The 25,116-nt window shown below is 39.8% G+C and overlaps 1 protein-coding gene across 12 annotated transcripts in view; it reads left to right on the top strand.

Moving 5' to 3' along the window:
- MYO9B (myosin IXB) overlaps window positions 1–25,116 on the top strand; it is a 77,689-nt gene that overhangs the window by 19,957 nt on the left and 32,616 nt on the right. For all 12 annotated transcript variants that reach the window (XR_007353976.2, XM_048831314.2, XM_048831315.2 and 9 more), the window contains 11 exons: window positions 12,375–12,469; window positions 16,077–16,139; window positions 17,337–17,436; window positions 18,337–18,437; window positions 18,790–18,919; window positions 19,437–19,526; window positions 20,003–20,119; window positions 20,485–20,619; window positions 23,327–23,448; window positions 24,063–24,204; window positions 24,475–24,670. Coding sequence is in view for 11 of the 12 variants with exons in the window: in XM_048831314.2 (XP_048687271.2) it covers window positions 12,375–12,469; window positions 16,077–16,139; window positions 17,337–17,436; window positions 18,337–18,437; window positions 18,790–18,919; window positions 19,437–19,526; window positions 20,003–20,119; window positions 20,485–20,619; window positions 23,327–23,448; window positions 24,063–24,204; window positions 24,475–24,670 (1,291 nt within the window). In the remaining variant the exon portion in view is untranslated. The remainder of the gene's footprint in view (window positions 1–12,374; window positions 12,470–16,076; window positions 16,140–17,336; window positions 17,437–18,336; window positions 18,438–18,789; window positions 18,920–19,436; window positions 19,527–20,002; window positions 20,120–20,484; window positions 20,620–23,326; window positions 23,449–24,062; window positions 24,205–24,474; window positions 24,671–25,116) is intronic.

The following is a 25,116-nucleotide window of genomic DNA, read 5'->3' as shown; positions in this document are numbered from 1 at the left end:
GCTAGAGAGGAAAAGCTATTCAACTGGAGTGTTTAGTGCTAAAAAATGTAGCCAGCAAGCTGCTGAATAAACTAGGAAGTAGTTTGGGGGCTAACTGAAAGCTTTTTCTGCTTAACTCACTTTCTCCCTCTTCATAACTCCGTCTTGAGCTCTGAGAATAGTTTTCTGTTGGTGGCGTTTGCCCCTCTTTTCTGGGACAGAACTCACCTGACTCTGCAACTTGCAGGCAGCTTTGCCTAGGTAGCTTTTTTGGAGTTTTCCTGCCAGCTCCTGATCTAGAAAAATAGATTGTGAAGACTATTCATTTTCTGTGGAAGACAAAACTGTAAAAGTGACCTAATCTAACAGAATTCCTCAGGGAGAAAAAACAGACTGAAATATTTTCCTCCTAATTAAGTGATTTGCCACTGTACTGCCCTTGTTAATATATAAATGCTAATAAAACACTGTAGTTAAAATAAACTATTACTTTTTTGGACTGCAGTAACACACTGATTTCAGCATATTTGTATTAGGAGATTATGGACTATTTATCATCCAAAGTGCTTTTTCCTTCCCCTCCCCACTCTCAAATTGGTGAGTACATGTGTGAAGATCATTTTAAAACTGTTTTGTGCTAATCTGCAAGACACTGGTTTGAAGGCAAACTTAAGAATTCCCAACCTTTAGACTGGATATGACCCACTGTCTAACTGATGAATCACCAGTGTCTGACATGTTACGGGGATCCACCCAGCAGTGGTAGTTGATACCTTTGGGAGTCACTTTTTCTTCCTTTTTCTTTCTTTCTTTCTTTCTAACAAAGGAGGGAATGAAAAAGAGGTAAAAGATGGTACAGCAATCATGGTTCATCTTAAAAAAAAAAATTCTTTTTCAAGTTATGTAAATGCGAAAAGAGAGTTAAGAAATGAAACTGTTGCTGTTTTAACTATAGAGTGGTTGTTACAGGTGTCCTTATTGATACACTAGAACAGGATAGGGAATCTGCAACAAATGGCAGGGACATGTTTTGGGTGGGTGCCAGAGGATGGATAGGAGCGTAAAGTTAGGCTGGCTCTGTTTTCCTCTGCACAATTTAAACAATTTAATCTTTAAAGTGTAATCTCTTACTGAAGTGGAGGATTGCCTTCTGGTATGGGCAGTGCTTAGGAAAACTAAACTATGGCTGGGCATAGGGTTTAGAAATTTTTATATGGACTAAGTTATAAGAACATAAGAGCTGCCATATTAGGTCAGACCATGGTCCATCTTGCCCAGTATCCTGTCTCTGACTGTGGCCCATACCAGAGTTTCAGAGAGAGTGTACAGAAGAGGGCTATTATGAAGTGATCTATCCCTATCTCCCTCTGAAGGAATTAGCATCTCCTGGGAGCTTTTTAGAAGGACAAAATTTGGGTTGGTTAAACTTTTGCACTAGTCCTGTAGAAACTTATGTTCCAGGCTTATTCCACATGATTGGGAAGGCTTTACTTCACTACATAGTTTTGGAACGCTCCAAGAATTCTGTATGGTCACTTTGTCAAGGAAAAATGCGAAGTATTGAATCTATTTAAAAGACACACAGAATATGTGTTAGAGATTTTGTAAGATTGGTAAAAAGATAAATACTGGCCTTCTAAAGTGCTGATAAACTTCACTGGCAGTAGTTTCCAAATAAGAGCCATTCTTGGCAAAGCCACTTGCATAATTTGGGAGTGGTAGAAATTCATTGTAAATGTCTACTTTTGAAAGACTCAGCTAAAAATCCAGCCAGCTTCTGAAACCAAATATTGGTACATGTGAATATCTTGGATTCAATACAGCAATGGCCTTCCTAATCCACTGAAATAATAAAGCATGGTGCCTCTGAAGTGGAAGATGGTAGCACAGACTGTGGAATAGATTGGGGTACCTCTTCAGTTGTGGAACAATTTTGATTCTTGTCTCAGTTTGATTTGACAGGAGGATTCCAGGTTACTCAAGGATATTATAGAGATGATAGGTGAAATAAAAACAGCACTAAGTACTCTTCTGCCATTTGGATAATGTATTCCTGGGGGCGTCTTCATGAAACTTAATTCTCTTCAAAGGATGGTTCCAAATAAGAGTGGTCCAAGTTATTAATACTGCCTGTTAGTGTTTCTCTTGTAAGCCGCATTCCTTAATAAATAAGAAATTGCTAAAAATTAATTATGACAGCAGAACCCCAAAGGTAGAAAAAGTGAGGCTTTCCCAGAGCCCAGCCAATTCATGCTAGGGAGAAGCTGCTAAACTTAGTTATGGAAAGTAAAGTTCTCAATTTGCTAACCCGCTAGAAATGGAAAACGGAGTAAAACAGTTTGAGCTTGCTGCCAGCCCTCAGTTTCCTGTATTACAGAACTGCTGAGCCTGTGATGTTGGTATGAGGTGGGCCAAGTCTAAGTGGTACTTCAGCTCTGGTTTTCATTCACATTTGCCACAAAAGCCTGCATAATATATTTAGTGGGTGTAGACTATGTTCTATTTAAAGTAAATGCTGTTCTGAGGACATACGCTTTATAAAATGATCATAGTCACAAAAGGCATGGCAGTTCCTTTTTTTAATTCACTTAAACCTTAGTATCTTCTAGTTACATGATGTCAAATGTGGCCTGACATGTTGGGGTTTTTAGCCTACTGATAAAATACTTCTTTGCTCTTAAGTGTACTCACCACATGGCTTGTCCAGAGTTCCCCAGACATTCAGACACCATGCACTGGTTGTGTCATTAGCCTTTACAGACCAAGACTGCACTATTCTCTCTAGTTAAGAACATAAGAATGGCTGTGCTGGGTCCGACTGACAGTGGCTAGTGTCAGCTGCTTCAGAGGGAATGAACAGAACAGGGCAACTTATCAAGAGATCCATCCCTTGTCGTTCAGACCCAGATTCTGGCAGTCAGAGGCTTAGGGATACCCAGAGCACGGGGTTGCATCCCTGACCATTTTGGCTAATAGCCAGTGGTGGACCTATCCTCCATGAACTCATCTGATTTGTAATTTGAACCCAGTTATAGTTTTGGCCTTCAACATCCGGTTGCAACAAGTCCCACAGGTTGACTGTACATTGTGTGAAGTAGTACTTCTTTATGTTTAATACCTTGATTGTCCATTGGCCTCACTGATTGTTTGGCAGGCATCCTCCTTCTGATGTACTTTAAAAAAACCAAAACCCTGGTGTTAGTTTGTGTCTTTTGCTAGTTGCTCTTCATATTCTTTTTTGGGCTGCCTAATTATCCTTTTATACTCAACTTGCCTGAGTTTGTTCCTTTCTATTTTCCTCAGTAGGATTCAACTTCCAATTTTTAAATGATGTCTTTTTCTCTCTAACTGCCTCTTTTACGCTGCTATTTAGCCATGGTGGCATATTTTTGGTCATCTTACTTTTTTTTTCTTCTTCAATGGGGGGGGGGGTATAAAATGGGTTAAGCCTCTAATTATGGTGGTTTTTTTTAGTTTCCATGCAACTTGTAGGCATTTCACTCCTGTGACTGTTCCTTCTACAGAATTTCACTTAACTAATCTCCTGGGTGGGGTTTTTTTTTTTTTGGTTCCCCTTTTTGAGTTAAATGGTGCCATAGTGGGTTTCTTTGGTATTCTCCTCACCCCCACACAAGGATGTTAAATTTAATTACATTTAAGTCACTATTACTGAGCGGTTCAGTTATACTCACCTCTTGGACCACATGCTGTGTACTTTGTACTAAATCAGGAATTGCCTCTCCCCTTGAGGATTCCTGGACTAGCTGCTCCAAGAAGTGGTCATTAATGATATCTAGAAATTATATCTCTGCATCCTCCCTGAGGTGACATGTTCCCAATCAATATGAGGCTAATGGAAATCCCCCATTATGATTTGGTTTTATGTTTTCTGTAGCCTCTCTAATCTCCCTGAGGATTTCAGAATTACTGTCATCATAGAAGTGTAGGACTGGAAGGGACCTTGAGAGGTCATCTACGCTAATCCCCTGCACTCAAGCCAGGACTAAGTAATAACTAGACCATTCCTGATAAATGTTTGTCTAACCTCTTAAAAACCTCCAGTGACGGAGATTCCACAACCTCCCTAGGCAATTTATTCCGGTGCTTAACTACCCTGACAGGAAGTTTTTCCTAATGTCCAACCTAAACCTCCCTTGCTGCAATTTAAGCCCACTGCTTCTTGTACTGTCCTCAGAGGTTAACTAGAACAATTTTTCTCCCTTCTCCTTGTAACAACCTTTTATGTACTTGAAGACTGTAATCATGTTTCCTCCTTCCCCTCTCCCATCTTCTCTATTCCAGACTAAGCAAACCCAGTTTTTTCAATCTTTCCTCATGGGTCATGTTTTCTAGACCTTTAATCATTTTTTGTTGCTCTCTTCTGGACTTTCTCCAGTTTGTCCTCATCTTTCCTGAAATGTGGCACCCAGAACTGGACACAATACTCCAGTTGAGCCCTTATCAGCGCAGAGTAGAGCGGAAGAATTACTTCTTATGTCTTGCTTACAACATTCTTGATAATACATCCCAGAATGATGTTTGCTTGTTTTTGTTTTTTTGTTTTGGTTTTTTGTTTTTTGTTTTTTTGTTTTGTTTTTTTTTGCAACAGTGTTACACTGTTGACTCATATTTAGCTTGTGATCCACTATGATCCCTAGTTTGCTCTACCCCAGTATTCTTTCCTTGGCAGTCATTTCCCATTTTGCATGTGTGCAACCGATTGTTTCTTCCTCAGTGGAGTACTTTGCATTTGTCCCTATTGAATTTCATCCTGTTTACTTCAGATGATTTCTTCAGTTTGTCCAGATCATTTTGAATTTTAATCCTATCCTCCAAAGCATTTGCAACCCCTCCCAGCTTTTTATCATTCGCAAACTCTGTAAGTATACTCTCTATGCCATTATCTAAATCAGTGATGAAAATATTGGACAGAACTGGACCCAGGACCGAGACCTGCAGTACCCCACTCAATATGCGCTTCCAGCTTGACAGCGAACCACTGTTAACTACTCTCTGGAAAGGGTTTTACAACTACTGAACCCACCTTGTAGTAGCTCCACCTAGGTTGTGTTTCCCTAGTTTACGAGAAGGTCATGACCATCCTGGTCAGGTTGTCAGTAGTGTATTATTATTGCTATACTCAGAAATTCCATGCTTGAATAGTGTATCTGTAAAGGGTTTATGATACAGTTTCATTCATTTAAGACTTTTTAATATATTTGACTCTATGCTTTTTTTTTTTTTTTTTTACATATAGTGCCACTACACTACTAGTGCAATCTGCTCTGTCGTTCCCATCTATTTTTCCCCCTGGTATTACTGTGTCCCAGTGATTCTCATTGTTACACACGGTTTCTGTGATGTTTGTTAGATCAATATCTTCATTTAATGCCAGGCACTGCAGTTCACCCACCTTAATATTTAGACTTCTTGCTTTTGTATACAAGCACTTATAAAATTTGTCAATATTTAGTTGTCTGTGTGATGCAATTGGATAGGACTCTTTATTTTATTTGACTCTTTCTCTTCAGTTTCTAACTATGCTTTGTCAACCTCTGTCCCCTCCTCTTTACTAGGATATAGAGTATCCCCATTAATAAATCCTCCCCTGAGGGATGTCTCTGTCCAAACCGTGTGCTCCTATGCTCCTGCCAGCTTTCCCTCAGCCCTTAGCTTAAAAACTCTTCGACACTGTTTTTAATTTTACATGCCAGCGATCTTGTTCCATTTTGGTGTAGGTGGAGCTCATCCTTCCTGTATAGGCTCCTCCTGTCCTAAAACATTCTTCAGTTCCTAATAAACCTAAATCCCTCCTCCAAATGTCGTTGTCTCATGTACTCGGTGAGACCCTGCAGTTCTGCCTTTCTAACTGGCCTCGTGTGTGGAACTGGCAGCATTTCAGAGAACGCTACCATCGAGGTCCCGGACTTTAATCTGTTCCTTGGCAGCGTAAATTTGGCCTCCAGGAGCTATCTCCTTCTTTACCTATGCCATTGGTACCTACAAGTACCACGACCACCAGCTCCTCCCCAGCACTGTACATACATCTGTCTAGATATCTCAAGAGGTCCACAACCTTTGCACCCAGCAGGCCATTCTCCATGCAGTTCTCCTGGTCATTACAAAACCAAATATAGATATTTCTAATAATCAAATTTCACAGTACTTTTACCTGTCTCTTCCTAATAACTGGAGTCCCCTTCCCTGGAGAGGTATGCTCAGTGTAAGATGATACCATGACATCATGTGGAAGGAGGGCCCCAACTACAGGATGGTTCCATCTTAATGTTATCCTGCCCTGAGACTTTCATCCTCCTCACCAGAGTGGTGGCTGTCAGATTGGGGGTGGGGCTGGTCTGTTGTCTCGGAAAGTCTCATGTATGTACCTCTCTGCATGCCTTAGCTCCTGCAGTTCACCCACCCTGGTCTCAAGAGCCCATACTTGGTCTCTGAGGGCCATAAGCTGCTTGCACCAAATGCACACACATGCCTTCAGCCCACAAGGTAGGTAATCAGACGTGCTGCATTCAGTGCAATAAAATGATACGCATTCTACCTCCCACCCTGCTGCTGGACTTCTGCCTGCACTGTTTTTACTCCTGCAGGGTCTTTTGTGTGTGTTTGGTCTGTGTGTGTGTGTGTGTTTTTGCCCTGTGTGTGAGGGAGTTATTAGCCTAAGTTTAGAGAATATTTTTAGGTATATCTAGCTCTCTTTCTCCCTCTCTTAAGTCCCCCACTTGCTTCTCCAGTTCACTCGCTTTTCTAGTTGCTTACTAGCTGGCATTTTAAATGCTCGTTCTCCCTGAGTTAGACCCACTCTCTTGTTAAGGGATTCTAAAGGGATTAGGATAAAAGGATAGAGCTCCTTAGGAAACTATGCTAGGCTCAGCATACAGGCCCCCACCACTTCCCAACAGACCACATTATACATTTCTTTCAAGCAGGCACACAGCGGACAGCAAACTCACCCTAAAGGTCACCTAGTCACTTCTCCTTCACCTGGAGAACTTCCTCGCAAAACTCCCGTTTGCCACTCCTGTTTGCTAGTTGGGTGTGGATGTCTGTCAAGCACTGGATCCAACTATGGTGAGCTTGATTCACTGGGTTGCTTTATCTCCCAGAGTAAAGAAACTAGTTCACTCTTGATAGTAATTAATAAATATGCATAATCCCATAAAACTAGACAGTTCTATAATTAGAAATGGACACCGTGGACCTAATTCTGGCTTTGGTCCTTACATACGCAGGGGCTCCGAATGGAATTGTAGAACTGTTGTGATTCTCTGACTGTGGAAGTGTTTCTGCATGTTCCTCACCCCACCCCAAAATCTCTGTTTATCCTCTAGTTGTCTTCTCATAATTCTACATTTTGAGCTCTAGGCTTGCACTGTCTTTGTTTTATCTGTATGTGCAGTGCCTCACACAACGGGACCCTGACCAGGTTAAGGCCTCTAGGAGTTACCATATTGTAAATGTTGGGTTCACGAACCAGTGCTTTATGCCTATACACAATCCTCTCCCAATGCAGTCTTCAGTTGTGTCATAATATTTCTCACTTTTGTAGTTGTGGCCAATGATCTTTATAAGGCAATCTGGGGACTCGGTGTGTTCCTTTGTGGTTCTACAAGTCCTCATTAAATGTGCTTTAATAGCCAACCACAGTGTCTACTTTATGACTGTCTCGGTTTCCTTTCTTGTTACTTTCACTTCAGGGGGGTTTTGTGAGCAGGGATTGTTTTCCTTTACAGACCCTTATTTTCAGTTACCTGGGGTCTGCACACAAACTTGCACTGAAATAATTAAATTGGCATTAATTCACACACCTTATTTCAGTGCGAGTCTGTATGGATACTTTTATTCCGAAAGAAGTGTGTCCACACACAGACTTGCACAGAAATAACTAAACCTGTGAATTAAAACTTATTTAGGCCTTGTCCACACACAAAATTGCACTATTTTAACTAAAGGTGTGATTATTAAAAAAATAGACTTTGATAAATTGATGAAACTTTGTGTGTGGACCCTCTTAAATTAATTTAGACCTGGCTTAATTTGGTGTAGCTTGCACCTGTAAATCCTGTTAAAACATTGTTCAGCCTAGCTGGTTTTAAGAGGAAAATGTAACTTTTTGTTTTTAGTAACCTCACCAAATTATACAGTAAATAATGCTCAGTCCTGTTCTCTATGATATAGAGCACTATGACGTAAGGGGTAAAAAACATGCTGAAGTGGTATTTGCTTCTGATTTGGGTGCAAGGTCAAACATTACTCAGTATTTTGAAATTTTTAGCTATTTGGAATATGTAAAAGGGAGTAATGGGTGTAATTGACAATGAGACAAAACCAGTAAACACATTTCAAAGAGTATATAAAACAGATATATTTTACATCATCTTTTGAGAATTTGCTATGTGCTTAGACTAAATACCAGAGGTGAGGTCATCTGAGCCATTGGATAGTTTTTTAAATCATATGCATTGCTTGCATGAGTAATAAGTAAAAAGTCTTTTAGCAAACAAGGCTTATGGGATTTCTTATTAATTAACTCCAGGATGTCTGCTTGCTTGTAAATAGATTATACTTGGGCAAACCTAGTACACTGTGGATTTTTTAGTAGGTGGCAAACTGACAGCCTTAAGACCAATTTTTTGCATGTAGTTGATTCTTTGCAGAGTAGGTCTACGAATCCTTTACAGGGGGTCTTCCCTCGTTTGCAGTTTGGTGAGGTTTAATACTGCTGATTTTTTTTTTTTTTTACTCTAAATGAGAGGTAATTTGTGACATTCTCTTGAAAGCCATAGCTAAGCCAATACCTGGTGGAGAGGGGCAGATTTAACTTCTTGTGTCATGGATTGTTCATTGTTCTGATGTCACAGGAATTCCTATTTATGGATTGGCATCAGTTCCATTAACTATAAAATTGATTAATCAACCAGGGTTTTCTGAATATACCAGACATATCCAAAATGAGTTATCTGCGTGTTCCCTCAGAGATCCATGCCTGTGAGTGGAGTAAAATCAAAGAGATAACATTGAGAATTACTTGTTAGGTGGTAGTTACAAGAATACATTAAGGAATGCTGGTGATATAACAAAAGCAAAGCAGTAATCAAATCCATAGCTAATGCACAGTATCCTAGTCACTGGTGTGTAATATGAAATGTACAAGGATGTAAACATTCATTGACTGCAATCCTGAAAATGTGTCCTTGAACATGTGTGTTCAAATGCCTTAGTTTGTTCTCAGAAAGCTAGCAGAAAACCATAGAAATCTTCTCAGAAGAGACTGTTTCAGGGATCTGTGCTGAAGTGTGGGACAGTGCAACTGCAACAGTATAGTGTACTCTAGTACAAGTATGGATTCCAATGAGAACTGCAAACGAAACAGCATGATTAGCATTGATGCAATGCGCCACTATTGATGCTTACGCCATAACTGTCCCAATGGTTTGTTTATGGCTGTCATTTTCAGGGTGCTGTCATACATGGCCTTTCGGTGAAATCATTCCATGGATTTGTTGTATTAGGAAACAAATTTCATCTGGGAATTCATAACTGATGCTGCTTGAAGTTTGCATGAGAAATGCTTGTGGCAGAACTTTCTGCAGATAAAGTTCACACTTGGAGGTGTAATATTTTCTAAACTGCTGCCTTTCCACACTGACTGCACGAGGTCATTTCTGTGTGCATTTTAATCAAGTGACAAGATCCCCTTAAATATACCTCCGCTATAATACCTTTGGTTTGATTTTTGTCTTGACTTCTGGCTATTTTTAAGAAATGTATAAAGGATCTTTATTAAGATTTAATACAAAATGATAAACATTTTAAAAAGTCACAATTAAATGTTAGAGATATGGCAACATTAAACAGTTTTCAGTGCTGTCTATTAAGTCGCAGCAAGTGTTCCTGTTAAGAATTCCCAACTTACAACTTTAAGTATAGGATAACAGAGGTTTCAGTAATGATTTCTTCCTGTGCTGGGGCTGTTGGTATCTTCAGATTTGGTGCACTCCATTAAAACACAGAAACACATCCTTCTTCTTCAAGTGATGGTCCCTAGTTTATTCCACTTGTGTGGAATACGGATAGGGATCACACATCTTGAAGAACCTCCAGTTACAGTATGTAACCTCCTATTTTTTTGGCAGACTATGCATCCCAGAGCCATCATAACCTGAATAATCATGAAATCCATGGGCACTTCTAGGGTATAGATTCCACAGAGAGACTGCCTGGCACGGAATGCATCTTAAAGTCTTAACATTGTGTGGCAGTTACAACAAAAGGGAGTCAATACCTTCCAACTCTTGGAGACAAAACCTAGCAGATTCCTTTTTAAATAAATGTGTGGTCATTTACATTAATTTGCATAAAGTACATATATCTGTAAATACATATTGCCTATTTATCCTAATTACCCACTCCACACATATGACACACCCTCTTTCACTTTATCCCAACTCATTACACATGCATTCCACAGACAAAATTCTTTCTGCATCTACTTCCTTTCAGTTGTGCAGCCTCTAATTCTGCACCCACTCATCCACTACTTTTCATAGATATAGCCACTCATTCGGCTCTCAGATTCACCCATTCCATGTGCACCATATCTATTCCACACACCTTTCATACACATCCTTTCCACCTGCTCATTCCATATACACATTGCTCATCCCAGGAACCCCCACTCCAGAAAGCTCATCTCCAAATGACCATCCCTAGCTTCCTGCTCTCAGCTACTCCTAAATTAACCCTTTGGCTCTTCCACCAGGCTACTGTAGGAGGGCTGCCAGTCAGGAGTTTTCCGTAGAGTCCAGTGAGAGGGATGAAACCCCGTGAAGTGTATGGCAGAAAATTAATTGAAGGCAGGCTGGTATTCTCACATTTTATATCTTAACTCCCCTGAGGCTAAAGGCAATAAAATTGCTGCTGAAATATTTCAAACTGAAAGTCTGGCTATCAAGGTCAAGTAAATGTGCTGCTGTCGGGTCCATAAACTGGCCCACAGAGGGAAGGTTGTTCAAATGGTTCTAGGCCAAAATTGATCTATGATCTGTAACAGCAATACAGGCAGAGCTTGAGTAGGTGGGTTAATGACATTTAAATTGGAACCCTGCGGATGGGGCATGCCAAGCTGAACAGACATGTCATTGTGTCAAACTGTGGGTCAGGACCCCAGAGTGGGTTGTGACCCTGTTTTAATGGGGTCACCAGGGCTAGCTTAGACTTGCTCGGTCCCATGGCTGAAGCCTGAGCCCCAGGGCCGAAGCCCAAGAGCTTCAGCCCTGGGTGGCAGGGCTCAGGTTACAGGCCTCTTGTCTGGGGCTGAAGCCCTTGGGCTACATCTTCCCCCACCCAGGGCCGTGGGGCTTGAGCAGGTTCAGGCTTCGGTCCCCCCATCTGGGGTCATGTAATAATTTTGGGTCTCAGAAGGGGGTTGTGGTGCAGTGAAGTTTGAGAACTCCTGTGTTAGAGGCATTGGAGGTAGAGATCTGCTGTCTTTAGTGTCATGGCTACAGTATTTGTTGTTCCTCTTCCATCCTTCTCTGACTCTGGGGAAAGTTATTCATTAAAGTGAGAAAAGAGGAAACAAATTCTAGCAGCTAATTATTGTTTCTCTGGAGAGAGATTTTAGACTGTCAGACTGAAATCTACTCCTGAAAGCTGCTAATGCAAGTCTCTTCATGACAAATACTAATGAACCTAAAATTCACTCATTAGTTGAAAAAATGTTGAAAGGACCAGTTCACTCTGAGAGCAATTCCAAGATGAATTTCTGCTAACAAAAGCCATATCTGTGAACTTCCGTTTTTTCATACAAGATTAGTTTGATTAACCCTCAGAATTCAAATAGGCTAACTTTGCAAAACAGACTTTTGCTTTGTCTTTAAAGAGAAAATATGAAATTACTTTGTAACATAGAGGGTGGGATTCATTTTTGGAAACAGGAAGCTTGCTCACTTTGTGGTTTTGACTACGGAGAGGTACTTCCTTGGTAGTTGCAGCTTTCTTCCCCTATACAAGATCCTTCTCTAAGGTCATACTTGCTTTCTAATGAATTCAGGCTGTTTTAACTGTGGTTTCCTTTGTTAAGCTTTTTTTAATCTTGGCTGTTCGTGTTCTATATTAAAGTAATTTCTAATAAATTTAAGTGTCCCCTTCCTCAAATCCTGAAATATCATCTGAGCAAAATGTACTGATATATAACAAATAAGAAAGGAGTCTTAGCAACTGTTCATTCTTATAGCACATGCATCTTGCTCTTTCATTAGGATTTTGGGTGTTTAGTGCCAACCAGTAGTTGGATAAACAATGAACAGTGGAAGCTATGTACCAGCTTACTCTGTTTCACTGATGAAAATATAGACTCACCCTGTTCTTTGTTACAGGCTTTCGGAAATGCAAAAACAGCACATAACAACAACTCCAGTCGTTTTGGAAAATTCATTCAAGTCAACTATTTGGAGAATGGTATTGTCCGAGGGTAAGTATGGCATGAAGTTCTTTCCGGAGATAAACTGTATGTTCTTAAAGTTTTGTGCAGACTTGATAGAGTCTGAAATAGCTTTTCATTTAAGCATTCCACATATGTGAATGATCTGTTTCTGTGGGTGGTGATTTCAAAGATACATAACTTAATTTTGTTTGGATTTTTCATAGCCCACGTAAAAACAATACCTAGTACTTTTCCTCAGTAGGTCAGAGGTCAGTATCCGTCTCATCCCCAGTTTGCTGAGGTGCACACAGAGGAAGTGGCTTGCCCAAGCTTACCCAGTATGCTACTGGCAGAGCTGGAAGTAGGGCCAGATGTGCTGAGTCAGTCCAGTGCTCTGTCTGCTAGGCCACATTGGTCAAGATAATTAATTTCATTTGAATATATCCCTACAGAGCCATCTTTTTAATAAGAGTTTAAATTAGTAATACAATTAACAATGTAATTAATACAAGTTAAGATTTTGTCCAAACAACAAAGGAAAAGAAGCAGAGGCAAAAAGGGATCCTTTAAAAAAAAAAAAAAAAATGGAAGTTAAATCCTATTGAGGAAAATAGAAAGGAGCATAAACTCTGGCAAGTGAACTGTAAAAATATAATTAGGAAGGCCAAAAAAGAATTTGAAGAATGGCTAGCCAAAGATTCAAAAAGTAACAGCAAAAATTTTTTTAAGTACATCAGAAATAGCCTGCTAGACAACCAGTGGGGACGATCGAGATGCTAAAGGAGCACATAAGGAAGATGAGGCTATTGCGGAGAAACTAAATGTATTATTTGCATCAGTCTTCATGGATGAGCATGTGAGGGAGATTCCCACACCTGAGCCATTTTTTTAAGGTGACAAATCTGAGGAACTATCCCAGATTGAGGTATTATTAGAGGAGGTTTTAGAGCAAATTGATCAATTTAACATCAGTAAGTCACCAGGACCAGATGGTATTCATCCAAGAATTCTGAAGGAACCCAAATGTGAAATTGCAGAACTACTAACTGTGGTATGTAACCTATCACTTAAATCAGCTTCTGTACCAGATGACTGGTAGATAGTTAATGTGATGTCAATATTTTTAAAAGGCTCCAGAGGCGATCCCAGCAATTACAGGCCGGTAAGCTTAACTTCAGTACCGGGCAAACTGGTTAAAACGATGGTAAAGAACAGAACTGTCAGACACATAGATGAACATGATTTGTTGGGGAAGAGTCAACATGTTTTTGTAAAAGGAAATCGTGCCTCACCAATCTACTAGAATTCTTTGAGGGAGTCAACAAGCGTGTGAACAAGAGTGATACAGTGGAGAGAGTATACATAGATTTTCAGAAAGCATTTGACAAGGGTCGCTCACCAAAGGCTCTTAAGCAAAGTAAGCTGTCATGGGATAAGAGGGAAGGTCCTCTCATGGATCAGTAACTGGTTAAAATTGGAAAAGGTACAGAAAAGGGCCACAAAAATGATTAGGAGTATGGAACAGCTTCCATATGAGGAGAGATTAGTAAGAGTGGAACTCTTCAGCTTGGAAAAGAGACAACTAGGGGGGAATATGATAGAGGTCTATAAAATTATGACTGGTGTGGAGAAAGTAAATAAGGAAGTGTTGTTTACTCCTCATAACACAAGAACTAGGGGTCACCAAATTAAATGAATAGGCACAGTCAACCTGCAGAACTCATGGCTAGGGGATGTTGTGAAGGCCCAGACTACAACAGGGTTAAAAAAAGAACTAGATAGTCATTGATGGATCTGTCCTCCATGAAGTTATTAGCCAGGATAGCTGGAATGCAAAACCATGCTCTGCAGTGTCCCTGTCCTCCGTTTGCCAGAAGCTGGGAATGGGGAACGGGATGGATCACTTGATGATTACCTGTCCTGTTCATTCCCTGTGAAACACCTGCCATTGGCCACTGTCAGAAGACAGGATACTGGGCTAGATGGACCGTTGGTCTGACCCACTGTGGCAGTTCTTAAGATTGTCACTGTATATTTAATTTCCTGCTAAACGGTGGCTGTTCCATTGTCCTCTCCATGTTGTAATTTAAAATAGTTTCAAATCTACTATTTGAAGAGAGTTTGGGGAGAAGTGAAATAGAAGTGAGGAAGTTTTGTTTTTTTTAGAGAAGTCACACACCAGTTGAAAGACAGGTGCAGAAGAAAATGACACTAAACAAGGTAGTTAAAACTATGTACACATGCATTAGCTATTACTTGGGCTTAATGTAGCTGAAGAGGAGTGGAGAATTCAATGTGTGTTGGTTAAAAAAAAAAAAAAATGTTCCCAAATGTAGATTCATTTTAGCTGGGGCATCGTAGTTACAAAACGCATTAAAAAAATCAATATGATGGTGTCTAAATAGAACTTGAACTCTGCAATAGACATTAAATGTTGCAGGTTCTTCTTTAGGAGTGCTCCGATCCAAAAGTGGAGTAACTTTATATCAGTTGTACGAAGTGATTAAAGGTTATTTACTACAGCAACAATTAGATGTTATACTGGATCTTTCATTACAAGTAATAGGTTTTGTCCAATAATTGCCTCCTATATGATGTCTTTGCACTTAATTATCCATCTAATGTCATACGCTGAAATCTGTTTCTGTCTTGGTGTGTAAACTTTGTAGTATGTATGCAGAATACGTAGCAGCGTCACACCACACATTTCTGTAAACACATTAAGGTTCTGCTTTCATGAGGTGGAATGAGATAGCTTAGAACATTAAAAAGGAGTTCTGGTCTATGCCGCAAACCTGTCCGTGTTATTCCAGGTACTGAAATTGTAACAGTTAACTGTTGCTGGGGTTTCAATGCAATGTCCCATTGAAAAGTCTTATTTATATCATTGCTGTTTCTTAAACACTTCAGAGATGAACAACAAGCCTCCACTCTGTTTCAGTGCTTTGATTATTATTCTGGATAAATCTGGCATCTTTACAGATGAAGTCACCCCAACTCAGGAGATTGGTACCATGTGAATTCATTTGTTTTCTGTCTCCAGCATGAGAAAAGGCTACTTCAGCTCTGGCTTCATTCTTTGTCCATTTGTATCCCCTGTGGAAGAGTAGATTGTTCTGTTGCTTACTCGCCATACAGTTTCCAACATAGAGTTCCCCTGCTTTCTGGCCTCCCTCTGTGGCTGGTGGGGTGGTCCAGTGTGGGCCAGCAAATTCAGGAAGTCTGGCAACAGTGTTTCTGTTATATTCTCTCTGCATGTTGTGGCCTTTGCTTGAGTCCCTAAAGTGATAAGCAGCTCTAGTGGTAAAATCAAGTTGTGTACAGTATTTATGGTTTTACAGCAACAGTTAATCTTGGTTTAATGTTTTTCTATTCATATCTACCAAGATAAAGCACCAAAAAGATAAATGTTCCTCAGGGTAGCTGCCCATTTCAAGCATTCTCATTGTATCCTCTCAAAGCCAGCACAATATGACTGAGTTTTTTCGTCTCAGGCTAGCAGAGGTGACAACGAGGCCATTCTACCCTGAGCTCTAGGGCATCTGAAATCTTCATAAACTCACTTGTAGCTAGTTGCTTTTTCGTGTCTAATATCCAGATGCTCTATTTGACTGTGTTGCCCCATTCATGTTTTATTTCTTTTGGGGGATTGCAGGGCTGTTGTTGAAAAATATCTGCTTGAAAAATCTCGCCTTGTCTCTCAGGAGAAGGATGAAAGGTAAGAGGAGATTCGTATTTTGTTTTATCTGTTTGATTGTGTCTCCCACAATCAGTGATGTTCACCTTTCTAAGCACAGTTTTTTTGATATAAAAGAAATTCCACAATTGTCTAATTCTCCTGACAAGAGAGTAGATCACAATGAGAAGAGTTTGGGGTGAATTACTGGTTCATGGAGGCAGGTCATCGGCAGTTTGTGTAGCTGTCAAAAGGCTGGACTGCACCTGAATGAGTACTGGCTAAATCTGTACTGATCAGTGCTCTCTAGAAATATACTCCTAGCATGATGGTTGCCAGTCCTGGTCAGATAACAAGGATTATTTAGAGTTATGAAAATAAATTTAGCTCAGTCATGTCATGGTGCCAGTATTTCTTAGAGCTAATAGACATTAAACGTTTTAAAGGTGACCCGCACAAAGTTGTTCACAAATTGGTTTGTTTTTTGTTTGTGGTTTTTTTTTTTTTTTTTTTTTTTTTTTTGCTGCTATGACTTATATAGAAGTCCTGAAGGTTTTCCAGAGAACTTCTCTGCTTGTTTGGGGTTTATTTTACCTTAAATATCTGTAGTATCAAGCCTGGTTTTGGTGGAAGAACTGTCTCGGATCACTTGTGAGCTGTATGATAATGGGAGTGGGAGTACAAAGACCTTCTTTATCCAACATGTTAACTAGTAGTTGAAGTTAAAATGCTGTTTCTTGACACTAGTTTTCCAGACATCATAAAAACAAAAAGGACGCCAGCCCAGTTCTTTTCCCTTTGCAAGTCACCTTTAAGCACCTTCCCTTTGTGCACTCGGACACTGCTACATACAAATGAATTTATGACAGTGGACCCAGAAGGAGGAAATACTTAAGCCATTTTGAGATTTCATATAAAGGTTTCTTCTTCTCGAACCAGTGCTGCTTATCTGGATGTACATTCTGGGAAAACAGATTATGCACTTTTACTTTTTCTAAGTAAATTCTCTACAATAGATGTACAATTCTTTATTTATTACTTTAATAATAAAGAACAAATGAGAGGATGAGTAATTTTCTTCCTTGGGATTTTTTTTCTAAACACTGTGTGTGTGTCACTAATGATATGTAATGTAGTAATTATGGCAAAGGTGCCTTTTTATCCATTTGGAAGCATGTAAGGCTTAAAGAGAAACCAATATCATATCTTCATTAAGTAGAAATATGTTTCACTCTATAGGAACTACCATGTGTTTTATTATTTGTTACTTGGAGTCAGTGAGGAAGAACGTAAAGAATTTCACCTCAAGCAGCCTGAAGATTATTTCTACCTCAATCAGGTAAACGTTGGTACTCTGTGTGTAACTTCAGTGATGAAGATGCTGTGTCCCTCTTTGAGGTGTTGTAGTGATAAAGGACACCAGAGCAGAGAATATTTGTTTCCTCTTGTGTCCTGTGATGATTCTCTATCTAGAAACTAGTTCAAATGGCAAAGGTGGCTTTTTGACAAAACATTGCTTCTTAGCTAGGCAGCAACATGAGCACCAACAGCACAAATCATGGTATGAACCACTCATTACTCTTCTCTCTGTGGATGAGATTTAACCCTCACCAAACTTGTCCATGCTTCAGTGGAATGCGTTGCCTAGGGAGGTGGTGGAATCTCCTTCCTTAGAAGTTTTTAAGGTCAGGCTTGACAAAGCCCTGGCTGGGATGATTTAATTGGGGATGGGTCCTGCTTTTGAGCAGGGGGTTGGACTAGATGACCTCCTGAGGTCCCTTCCAACCCTGATATTCTATGATTCTTTGTGGGCCCCATATTAGAGATCTCGGCAGGTCCTAAAGACGAACCTGTGAGCACCATATTGACATGTCATAAAATTCCCTTTGTAGAACGATTTTAGAGATGTTCTCAGCCTCAATATCAGTAATTAGACTGCACTTTCCGTTTGAAGACTCAGGTGACTGTTGATTGTGCTTATAGCATCATTCAGCTGGAGAGTGGTTGGGGAAACAAGACGGAGTATGCATTTGAAGTAAGAGCTTAGTCTTGCAGTGGCTGTAAGAAAATTGAAATAAACGAAATTCTGGACTTTGCCAGAGCAAAACAAAAGTTGCTTCAGGCCTGCACTTTGGATGGTTCATCTTCCTTCATTAGAGTGCTTGCATAAGAGTTGTGCCAGCACCTCTGTTGTTCAATGTGTTTATGTGAACTGAATTATTGTGGGGCTTTTCTGTAGCATAACTTGAAAATAGAAGACGGGGAAGATCTGCGCCATGATTTTGAAAGATTAAAACAAGCCATGGAGATGGTTGGCTTTCTTCCAGCAACTAAAAAACAGTAAGTAGAATTGTTTAGCCTCTTTCTGCAGACAGCAGGTTAGTGTTCATATATTGCAGGGAAATTGATGCGAAGTAGTCTGTATTGCTATCTGTGCTGTAAAAATGCATTATGAACAGAATGGTGTGGTGTGTGCTAATTTGTAAGACGTCAAAACTATATTTACTTTGCTAAGCCCATTACAAAACAGGGAAAGTAGAGGGCTACTTTTGTGGGCTGCTCTAAGCCAGTTGTGTTGTCCACATCTCTTCAAGTAGATGTGGCTGTGTTTCTGTTATGCATTCTGGCTGTATTAACCTGTTAACTTCAATTAGAACATTTAAAAAAAGTCACTATTGTTTTTATTCTTCAGGATCTTTTCAGTACTCTCAGCTATTCTTTACTTGGGCAACGTTACCTACAAGAAGAGAGCCACAGGTCGGGATGAAGGGTTGGAAGTGGGACCCCCAGAAGTATTGGACACCCTCTCTCAGCTTCTAAAGGTAGAGTTTTGCCATTAGTGTGTTCCATAAACATTAAACCACTGTCACGGTCTGCCTCAATAACTTTTTGGGAGCATTTTGTTGCTCAAGTTCAGCATGCCCCAGAACTGGCATAGGAGTATTGTAGGGGTATCTTCTTGGGGAAGGGAGCCAGCTTGCTATACTGACTAGGAATGTGCACGCTGTGAGTGACTTTTTTGGGAATAGGGAGAGATAAAGGGGGTAAAATACAACCCAAAAGATGGGAATGGTAAAATCTGGTTACTCTGTTAGCTCTTCAGCTCGGTATCAGGAGCAGAGAAGTAGAGCTTAGCTTGTCAGCACTGGGGCCTTTCCACCACACAAATCAATCCTAACTGCATGTAAAACTTATTCAACCACAGCTGTAGTTGTCCTAAGGGTTTGACTTCGGTATCTGAGGAATTAGTAACTACTGCTGTCACCATATTGCTGTTGGTCAGGTAGCTAACATTTAAGGTTGTCAGTAACTCTTGTTTTTCTTGCTTTTTGTGTGAAGGTCAAACGAGAAATTTTAGTGGAAGTACTGACAAAAAGAAAAACGGTGACTGCTAATGACAAACTTATCCTGCCATATAGTCTCAGTGAGGTGAGTGTCTAAAGGCATTAGAAGAAGGAACTTGGCCATTTACCTATAGCTGACCTGCATTGTGAATCTGTTGGTAAAAATGCTCGAACAGTTGTCTTGGGCTTTTCTTACTCTTTAAAATCACTAACGAGAAAATAGCCCCTGATTACATCTGAGCTGTGAATAACATGTGAATATCATGTTGTTGGATTGGTGTGGGATTTTTACTTTATTCACTTAAATACATATTTTTAATAGACATGGCCAAAATCCCATTGTCAGCTCGTGGAAAAAGTTATATATTATACATTTAGTGAGTCTATACAAATGAATGTTAAAATAAAAACAAATTAAACCAAAGCTAGGGCACTGAAAGCCCTTATACTGTGCCAGAGAAAGGTTCAACAGTGGAGTAATCTTATTTTTTCTGACACTGCACCACTGTAGGAAAGTCCTCATATTTCAGGCCAACTTAATGAACTGTTTTTTATCTGCAGGCTATAACAGCTCGTGATTCAATGGCAAAGTCACTGTACAGTGCCCTGTTTGACTGGATTGTTCTGCGAATTAATCATGCGCTTCTTAATAAGAAGGATATGGAAGAATCTGTTACAGTAAGTTCTTCACCAGAAATAATACCCTCTAAACTCAGCTATTGCACTTGTGCACATAACGCTACCAAAGATCACCCAATAAGACAGTAGGCTCAAATATCTGGAGTGAAATCCTGGCCCAGTTGAAGTTAGTGGTAATATTCTCAATGACTTCACTAGAGCTGGGATTTCAACATAGGTGTCATAAAGGCAACGATCTTCTATCATCTTGAAAAGTGTTCGTTAAAATTTTAAACATGTCAGTCATATTGGAATAGACACTATTACTCATGCTTAGTGCATGGTCAACAACCACGACTGTAATTGTATGATTAGCTCACTTTCACGATGGCCTACCTAACAGGATTTCTGTATCATTTTCTTAGTGCTTGTCCATTGGTGTGCTCGATATATTTGGATTTGAAGATTTTGAAACCAACAGTTTTGAACAGTTCTGCATAAATTATGCAAATGAGCAGCTTCAGTATTACTTCAATCAACACATTTTCAAATTAGAACAGGTAAGAAAGCGCATGTTGAAGGAATGATCTCCCAGCAAAAGTTTAAGGATGGGATAATAAACCCTTTTATTCACGTATTGATATGTCTTGCTTTATAAAGCACCTAACCACTGCAGAAAATTAAAAGTATCCCCTTTCCAAAAAGCTTACGCTGTAACATTATAGTTGTGAAACTATTTAGTTAAAAATCCTGTTTCAGGTCCTAGTTTATTTTGTGGAGTGTGTTTGTATTCTGGTAGAGGCCCCATTTGGGTACCAGGGTCCCATTGTACCAGGCACTGTACATGCACAACAGACAGCTGCGGCCTCCAAGAGCTCAGTCTAAATAGAAGATGGGCTACAACACCAGAATACAACATAGATGAGGCGAGCACAAGATAACAATGAAACTAAATTACAAATTTTGGGACTGAAACTTCATCAACTTCCTGTAGCCAAAAAGGGAATTAGTTTGGAAAGGTTTGGCAAAGCAGTTGAGGTTCGTTTCAAATTATTTCATCCGTTCATAAATACTTTGATTTAGGTGCTTGTACCTGGGGTATCCTGTAGTGAATTAGTCTTAATCCAAGTTAAAATAGGTGGGTCATGCTTTTGGGTTTGTGCATATAGGGTGAAATTACCATTCTGGGGCATATGGCACTGGAGTCACACAATGTGCATTTATTTTATGGTACTGGATTCACATGTATGCACTGGCATATTTTTATTAAATACGAGGTACCTGGTAAATGTAAAAAAAATCTGGCCGATATTCTGAGAGAATAAGAATGAGGAGATTCAAAGTGATGTTTCTCAGCATGTCCATAATTTGTTTACATTGCATGTAGATGTGAAGGCATTAAAAGCCATTATTATTACCATAGCAGGTAGGAGCCCTAGTCATGGACCAGGACCCTTCCCCCACCCGCAGTGCTAGGCTCTGAATAAACATAGAACAAAAGCCATATACAATAATAGTAAACCAGACTATGTATAAGCAAGAGGGTGTTTTATGGTTACCACAGAGAATGTAAACTTTTCTGTGTCTTTAACCTTTCTGTAACAACTTGGCTGGCAAGAAGTCTCTGTACAGGTGTTTCCTCAATTCCTGTGACTTCAGAAGCTAACTATATAAAAGGGGGCTAGCCAGCTGTCTCCCTGTGGGTCCAGTTTCTTTATTAACTTGTATTTAACTGCAGTAAAGTGCTTGAGAGAAGTCTCATTTGTTTGCTCAATGGGATAATAGAGATTTATCTTTCTGTGCTCTGGCTTTAACTGGTTCTGGGTCTGGAACCAAAAATTATTAATCTTTCAGTTGTGAAATCTCTAGAGCACAGAAACAGAAATAGCATCCAATAATAAGGTACGCTGCATCTTCTGTTCTGTTCTGTTCCTCATTTTAAATGTCCTCATTAACACATTCAGTATTTAAAATATTCAGTATTTCTCATTGCTTCCCCCTCCTGATGGTTGTTAGAGAATGTACTTAATGCATGGATACATATCAATTACATGCTGTGTGTCCTGTAAAATCAGCTAGTACACTTTGTGTGTGCATGGTATTTGATTTTACGTGTTTTGTGTGGTGCAGCATTCGAGATTACAATCTGGTCTTGTGTCCCTAGGCTTAGGCTTGTTGTTTCTTTGTTTTCTTGCTGCTGGCTTTAGAAAAAAACAAAAAACAAAAACTTTTCTAGATCATGACAAAATAATTTGTCCTATTGTCAATCTGCATGAGGGATAAATTGCTCTGTATTATGTATCTTATGAACAGTGTGTAAACAGCTTTAAGCAAAAAAGTAAAGGAAAAAGTTGCCCAAACGTAAGTAAACACAGCAGAGAGCCAGCAGCATCATAATTTAGGACAGGCATTGTTATCCAGACTAACCAGAGTAAATAGCTATATGCTGTTTTTGTTTTTCTAATTCTGTTTTCCCAAACAGCCTTAATCCTTAAGTAATTCATTTCTTGTATCTCTGTCTGCATGGGTTCCTTCGGGGATTCTTTGCATATCTTTTTTTGAGTAGGGACTTGTTCATAGAACTTAAATATCATTTTTTGTAGTGTATTGTGCATATAAATCACAGAGTAGATAAATTGGACAGATTTAGTTCCACCCAATTGAAAGGATGCATTTTCTAACATCCATCATGTAGAAAGCACCTCCACTTCACATTCTGCTGCTTCTCTCTTTTTAAACATGTGGTTCTGTTTTTCACCGGGGTGTAAATACGTTACTCAGAATTGTAAGTGTATTATCTCCGAACCAATTTGCCTCTGGCTTTCACAGCATAAAGAAAAGCTGGTTGTGGAGCTGCGACTGCAAGGTTGTTTGGCACAAAACCGTGTGGAGGTGTACTTTGCACAACTTTATCAATCAAAACTCCAAATCTTCTGAACCAAGGCAATGCTTACCGAAGGCAAGACATATCCGCCATCGCCCTTAGAGAAATGGGTTCCATGTCTCACTCCCCACTGTTTTGTAGGCCTGGTCTGCCTGGCTTACGGAGTTTACCATACAGAGATTAATTAATATTTTATTTAGAGAATCTATGCTTTAGTATCTATAAGTGAATTTTTTTTTCTGGTTCTGACTGCCCCTGTATGAACTAACAAACTTGGAACCTGGCAGTATCTATCTAAGGAAGCCCTGATGTGGGATGCGTGTTTAGTTAGCAGGGCTTGACAGGCTGCTGTGGTGATATGGAAATTTTCTTGAGTTGCACAGGAGGAGTATCAAAGTGAAGGGATCGCTTGGCACAATATTGACTATACAGATAACGTGACCTGCATTCACTTAATCAGCAAGAAGCCCACTGGCCTCTTCTATCTGCTAGATGAAGAAAGCAAGTAAGTATCAAGTTTCTTCCTCAAGACTTGCTGTGTGTGTCATAAGGGAAAAGGTTATAAATAGATGAAGTTAATGGTTATGGTAGATAACAAATTAAGGGGAGGGAGGGATCTTTGTATGTACAGTGTACAGCTAAATCAGATTCCTTTCTGAGAAATTACGCCAGTATGTTGATGTTCTTGAGTGCTGCTGTAAACGAAACTTGGAGTTTTCACTGTGTAATTATGGAGCTAGTATGAAGCACATGGCTGTGGAATGTAATTATGAAAGTGCTGTAAGACATAGCTACTTAGTACCAGTTGTTACAAAGCTTGATAACGGAAGGGGGGTGTGAAATAACTATATGTACAATAGATGTTTCTAAATATTCTGCTTTGTTGTGGACTGCTTTCTGCTTAAAAGTTAACTCTGTAACTCAGCTCTCTAAGTGCCAAAGCGGGGATTATAAGCTGCTTACCCCTGTATAGGGCATAGTTATCCAGTTTGTCACTGCTAGTGACATCTCGGACTTGTACCAGCTCACACCTCTCTGTATGAGCAGGCTTACCTTCATTCATACTTGGAGTGCAAGAAGCTGATATTTCCCACTCTGTTTCCTACTTTATGTCCTTAGCTTCCCACATGCCACCAGCCAGACCCTACTTGCAAAGTTCAAGCAGCAGCATGAGGAGAATAAATTCTTTGTTGGGACACCAGTGAAGGAACCTGCTTTTATCATCCGGCACTTTGCCGGGAAAGTTAAATATCAGATAAAGGTATGTGGTAGATTTTGAATAGTCACCAAAGGCCCTTTCCTTTCCTTTTCCCTTTCCTATCCTACAATTCAGTATAAACAGAAAACTTGTTGGGTCTGGGTTAGACTTGGTGTGTCACTAGACTTAGATTAGTTTTTTTGTGAAAGTCTTGGAGTGAAGACCAAGACCATGTTAAGAATTATTCAGGCTGACATATCCCCTTAATCAAACATAGTTCCATAGGAACCCTTTCTGATATACTGTTTCGGGCCTGGTGATTCTGTTCTGCAGGATTTCCGAGAGAAGAACATGGATTACATGAGACCGGATATTGTTGCTTTGCTGCGAAGTAGTGACAGTGCCTACATTCGGGAGCTGATAGGAATGGACCCAGTGGCTGTGTTCCGCTGGGCTATTCTGCGGGCAGCAATTAGAGCGATGGCTGTCTTCGCAGAAGCAGGACGTCAAAGAGCCCAGAAAACTGCAGGTACTGAGCACACAGAAACCACTCTGGAAATATTTTTAAATACAAGCAGTTGCTGTTCTTTATATCAATAGATCTAACGGATTTACATCTGTAGGATAGAAAGTATTAAAGCTTAATGCTGAAGGGGCAACTGTGTCCTACAGTTTAAATAATTTGTCCAAGGCCAAGAAGGGCATAGATGTTGTTATACCTGAGTTCAGAAGTCAGGAATTCCTGCCTTTAAGCCCTGTGTTATGGCTACACCCAGCATGAAAGCCTGTTGCCACCAGTGCATGCTTTAGAAACAGTGTGTGAAATATGATAAAATATTTTGTAAAGCTAGTTGTGATGCAGGCAATTCTAATGCATAGCAGGTATTGTCTGCCTGTCACTGATTATTTAATGGCATTTTGTCAGGCTTCCCAAGCCCCCACTGAGATCCCAGTTTTATAAACTAGATTGTTTCA

Source organism: Caretta caretta, chromosome 25 (genome assembly GCF_965140235.1).
Source record: "Caretta caretta isolate rCarCar2 chromosome 25, rCarCar1.hap1, whole genome shotgun sequence".
Classification (NCBI taxonomy): domain Eukaryota; kingdom Metazoa; phylum Chordata; order Testudines; family Cheloniidae; genus Caretta; species Caretta caretta.
This window is presented reverse-complemented; position numbering and strand designations above follow the sequence as displayed.